The 5,816-nt window shown below is 37.5% G+C and overlaps 1 protein-coding gene across 1 annotated transcript; it reads right to left on the minus strand.

Moving 5' to 3' along the window:
* LOC127632887 (zinc finger CCCH-type with G patch domain-containing protein-like) lies at window positions 1-5,816 on the minus strand. Its single transcript, XM_052111709.1, has 7 exons — window positions 5,718-5,816; window positions 4,670-5,296; window positions 3,477-3,610; window positions 3,055-3,201; window positions 2,342-2,467; window positions 831-1,227; window positions 1-712 (listed from the first exon to the last, which is right to left on the minus strand). Exons 2-7 carry the CDS (start codon window positions 5,242-5,244, stop codon window positions 574-576), a joined length of 1,518 nt encoding a protein of 505 aa, XP_051967669.1. The 5' UTR covers window positions 5,245-5,296; window positions 5,718-5,816; the 3' UTR covers window positions 1-573.

Genomic DNA, 5,816 nt, shown 5'->3' on the forward strand with positions numbered 1-5,816 from the left:
AGGACATATAAACGTTAGACTCCCAAACATTACTTTTGCAAATAGAAAAGATTGGAATAGAAGAACAGGGAGCAATGGTGCAACTAGATTCGATGCAGAAATTAAAAGGACTAATGTGATTATTTTTCTGTTACTTTGCAGTCAATTGACGGCTCAAGGTACAGCAACCTGGTTCAGTAAAGTAAGACTGTGCAATAGTGTGGTCATATTATAAATGTAAACATTGTTGGATGTATTATAACTGTATTTTATTTAGTTTTAAACCATTCTTGTGAAACTTAAAGAGCTTGACCAGTAAAATATAATTTCATGACCATTTTTGAAATATTAAGCCAAATGATAAAACAACCATTAATTATGTGATATTGAGTAAGCATAGATGCTCTCTGTCTGAAGAGCAAAAAAAGAAAATAATAATAATAATAATTCCATGCAGACTTTTCATATACACATATTTATAAAAAGTATTAATTTAAACAGAACCGCTATACCTGGCTGTGTTGCAAAATATACAAAAATCCCCTGTAACCATATAACAGCATAAAAATGACAGCAGTTTGAAGTTTTATTTACTTAGAATTCAGTCATTTTCTTATGTGTATCTGCTTTCTTCTGCTCTCTCTGGATGGACTGCTCTTGAGCCTTCAACTGCTCCAGCAACTTGCGAGAGGCGCTGATCTTCTCCTCTATTCGACTGACCACTGTAGCATCCCTTAGGACAAGAGAGAAAGCACAAGACTTCAGTTTAAAAAGAAACTGAAAAGGAGAATAAAATTAGATTGCTACTGAGAGAGAGGGAGTAACACAAAGGACGGTTGATGAGAGTCTACCTTCCATTTCGTTTTCTGAGAGACTTGGTAAGACTTTGGATTTCTCTCTCTGTCTGAGCTACTTTCTCTGTGGCTTGGAAGAGACGAACATTCAGGGAGCGTTTTGTGCTCTTTCCGCCCCTGTAAGCCTCTGCGCCAGAGACTGATGAGCTTGAATGAGATGCAGGCGTGGCATGATCACCAAGCTTAGAGTTCAGGAAATCAAAAACATTATGACGTGTTGAGATGGAGATTTTCCTCTTTTTAGCCTTCGGTTTATGAGAGGCTGGGTTATCCTTAGCAACTGCAGCTGCAGTCTTTCTCTGAGTCAACTCAGCACACTGGTCCAATGAGTGGCCTTTTAGAAAAACTACTGCTTGAACTGGCTCTACACGACCAGAGAGTGTTTTCCCCAAACCTATTCATACACAGAAAATACCTGATCCAAATCTATAGTATAAATACTATACTAGCATATAGCACACAGCAAAAATAACCATATAATATGGAAATAAAGTCATAGCTTAAAAAAAAAGTAACACTGGTCAAAAAAAAACCAGTTAAGTCGCATTGAAAGACTGACAGAGGTCGCATGCGGCAGACATTGGGACTTAGGAGCAGCCGAATTCCTTTCAGCCGCTTAGAATGTCAAGATGCGCTCTATGAAGATCAGAGTTTTATTTGGGCAAATTTTAATTGGGAGCATCTGTTTAAGTAATACTGTGTAAAAAAAATAATATTCTGTATGTTTCATGAAAAAAAAAAAACCTTGTGTAAATCTGCTGTATACAAATAAATAGCTTTTAGTCTGTGAGTGAAAGAATATGCTTGTATTCGTTAACTCGTTAATCTGTAACTGACTGTCGATCATGAATTTTTGTAACCCTATTTGCTATGCACTAATCTTCTGGTGGAGTGACATTTTACTTAGGATGTGATGAAACGTCATATTGTGGGGACATGAGGAGTTGCTGTATTTCATTATTTGTTAGCACAATAATGATACGATGGGACAAAATATTTTTACGGATTTCATAAAACACTTAGTAAATGGCTCTATATAGGATACATACAAACAGATGAATATATCAGTCAAAAAGATGGTAGTTGTGTTTTTCAGCATAGGTGTTTGGGTGCGCAGTGTGTTTGACCAGGTGATATCAATTACGTTTAAATTATATAAATAAGTCGCTTTGGACACAGGAACTTTTGTATGAAGAAAAAAAAAACCTGCGACTTATATTTCGGAAAATACGGTACATGAACACCCCATTATAATTAACGGTTTGGCCAACTCAGTAATTTCTGTGAGGATATATCTTAATGGACCTCGTTTTGTGCACAGGGGCATGCCCCAAACTGCTGCAACAAAGTTGTAAGCACAGAATTTTCAGCAATGTCCCTGTATGGAGTATATCTAATACCCCACCCATTATTTGGAAGGGGGTGTCCACATACTTTTGTCCATTAAGTGTATTCAAAAGATCTGTTCTGATGATTTTTACATTCTGATGTTTGACTGTGCCACCTACCTTTCCCAACCTCATAACCCATTTTTAGCAAGAGCTTGGAGCCAATGCCACGTGTGTGAGCCTCCCAACCACAAAACTCTGTACTGGTTACCTTGGACAAATCCTCCTCTTTAGATGAAGTGAGCACTGTAACACATACATTTAATTTAAACCCAAAATGCATCTAATAATTGTTATACTGCAGGTAGACATGTTAATACATGTTAATGACATATTTTTAAATATTCTGTAAATGTCAGTATTGCTTAACTGCAGTTACTTACTGTACACTTACTGTACACACTGTCACTCATGCAATAGTAGACTATTCACAGATAGATAAATATATTTTGCATTATGAAATTAAGCCTATTTTAAGACTATTGATAATTGTAACATTATTAAGAACATTGTGACATTATTTGTAACAATTATGTTTTACTTTATTTTGTAATTCTCAGTAGTAAATATCATTAGATTCTTATAACTGTAATACAGTACTTTACATTGTAAATTCAATAATTACTGTAATACAATACAAAAAATGTGACCATGATGTATAAATACGTTACAATTTAAATACTATATCATTATTTTCCTCACAGATTATAGTAATGAGAATGAGATTTTTTTTGCATTACTGTAATGACAATAGGTGTGGGGGGTTAAAGGTAATTTGATGCAATTCCCAGGGAACGGTGTAATTTACGCTTTAGCACCTATAAAATAGCTACCATCACAATGGTCAGGATCATCCTCAGAGTCCGAGGAGGTGGAATACTCGTCCTGACGAAGAGGAGGGATGATCCCATCAGCTTCCACCACAGCCTCCTTCAACAGCAGCGAGTCAAATTTTACTGTGTAAAAACCATCTTCAATCTCTGGAGAAAAAGGAAGCAGGATGTCTTATTGTACACGTTTGCGCCATCAGCTGTTTTACTTGCCTGTGTGCATGTACTGTTGTGTTTTAGTTCAGTCTATGTTTGATGCTGCTGCTGTTTTCCATGAAATTTTGCCTCAGGCATCAATAATGTATCTCTCTATGTCTTGTAGATACTTGATGAGATTTGTTCTGTAACAAACAAAATCCTATCTTGTAGCAATCTGTCTTCTTCCGTTCTTTGTTGATGTTGGTGAAATAACTTTGGTATTGCACCTGATATTCTGGCTGGGTACCAGATGCCATCTTCATGCTTGGCCAAACATGCAGAGCCTGACTCCATGTTACTAATATCTGCTTCCATGAAGTTCCGTAGCTCTGATACACACACCACCTCACCATGAGAGTACCTGACAAACACACATACATAAATGCATGCATGTCATTACCATTTCAGTATCTTAAGGTGAAGTGTCATTTCTGTCTCACTAGCAGCACAAAAGGGATCAGTAAGAGTGGGTCAAATATAAAACCATTGGCTTAATGAATGCCGATTGAGTTTTTGGCGCAGGACTACCAGTTTTCCCAAAAACAGTACTTAATGAAAACAGTTAATTTTTGCAAATTAGTTTAGTGCTTCTAGTGGTGCCGTTTACCTTTAAAGGGATGGCTCAACCAAAAATGAAAATTCACATCATTTACTCACTCTAATGCCATCCCAGATGTGTCTGACTTTCTTCCTTCTGCAGAACGAAGATTTTTAGAAGAAAATCGAATAATCTGTAGGTCCTTACAATGCACGTATGGTGGCCAGAACTTTAAAGCTCCAAAAAGCACAAATGCAGCATAAAAGTAATCCATACGAATCCAATGGTTAAATCCATGTCTTCAGAAGCGATATGATAGGTGTGGGTGAGAAACAGATCAATATTTAAATACTTTTTACTATAAATATCCACATTTGAACAGTCCCAACCAGTAGATGTCGATATGCAAGAAGAATGCAAATCACCAAAAAACAAAAGAAGAATGTGAAAGTGAAGGATGATACAGAGTTGAGATATTCTTCAAATAAATCTTTGAGTTTTTCTGCAGAAGGAAGAATGTCATGAACATCAGGGATGGCCTCAGGCTGAGTGAATGATGAATTTTTGGGTGACTACTCCTTTAAAGTAAACAGGATAAGATTTAGGCAGCTATTTTGGATAATGTGAATACGAATAAAACTGTCTGCTTTGACATGCTTGATTTCCAATCAAATGTTAAAACTTTGAAAGCTACATATACCAACAAAACTACCTTTATACAATGTTTACACTAAAACTGAAAGTAAAAATGAAAAACTGTAGTATGGTAATATGTATAGCTTGAATGCACTGCATGTCACTTTGGATAAAATCAACTGCCAAATGGATAAGTGTAAATTTAACTGAAAATGTCTGCAGCTAATATAGAATTTGTATCTGTACCTGCAATTGTCCATGAAACGGCACTTGCCCTCAAGGAAGAATCCACAGGGTTTCATGGATTTGTTTGTGGGATGGAGGTAAAGCACCCGGACTTGGGCATCTTCACCTTCTGGCTCCTCCGAGCAAACCACCATGGCGTTGTGGTATTCTAGTGTTCCCCAAGAGGTACGGTAGGGTGCACACACTTTTGTTCCACATGTATCCTCCTTTTCATCTGGCTCAGTCTTGTATTCTTCTTGTTCCTCATCATCATGTTCAGCATTCTGTCTGACCTCAGCAGTGTCCTCCGACAGTTCAGCATAGAACGCTGCAAACTCATCATCCAAACTCGATTCTTCAGTAACTGATGTTACATTTTGGCTCCTTGAGGGTTTCTCTAGTGAAGCTAGCAATTTGCTTTTCCTGACCGACACTAGGCTGGACTCTGTTAGTTCAATGAGCTGCTGCAGATCTTCCTTTAGCTTCAGCAGGTCAGCCTGCTCAGTTGAACCCAGACCAGCAGCTAACGCCAGATCAACCTGCTGAAGCTGACCGTTGTAGGCCTTGATGGCTTCTTCCAGGCTGCTTTCATCCATTGTGATGATCAGGGTCCTCCTGACTACATTACAGGAGCTCACTGTGGTAGAACTACAGTAACAGATCAACTAAAAAGTGAGACGACCAGCAGCAGTACATTGCGAACACGTGTCTTGTACAGAATTTAAGATAAGCAATGTCATGTCTGATAAATTCATAAACAAAAATCATACAAAAAACACGTTTCTCCTAGCAAACATGCATTTGCAGATTAGCAACCATGAGTTATGGCTTATCCACTTATTTCAACATCTAAGCATCTATCATTACGTTGTCTTGAATCTGGTGATTTTGTGTGATAAGTTGGACATGTGTAGGTTGAGTGGATTGTATGTAATCATGCCGGTTAGCTTTTAGGCTAACATAAAAGGAAAGTCCAGCGGTTTTACACGATCTCTTGCTAATTTCTTGCAACCTTCATTCAAAAACATGATTTTACTTATCTAAATGTTTTTGATAATAATGATCTTACATTTTATATTTCCGTGGGTCGGAGTCTTGGCATTGTTTTGCTTCTCTTTGGCTAAAGATGGTCTGGTTCTCTTTCAGTGTGTTTCATTGGGTGCCGCTC

The sequence above is a fragment of the Xyrauchen texanus genome, chromosome 39 (assembly GCF_025860055.1).
Source record: "Xyrauchen texanus isolate HMW12.3.18 chromosome 39, RBS_HiC_50CHRs, whole genome shotgun sequence".
Lineage (NCBI taxonomy): Eukaryota > Metazoa > Chordata > Actinopteri > Cypriniformes > Catostomidae > Xyrauchen > Xyrauchen texanus.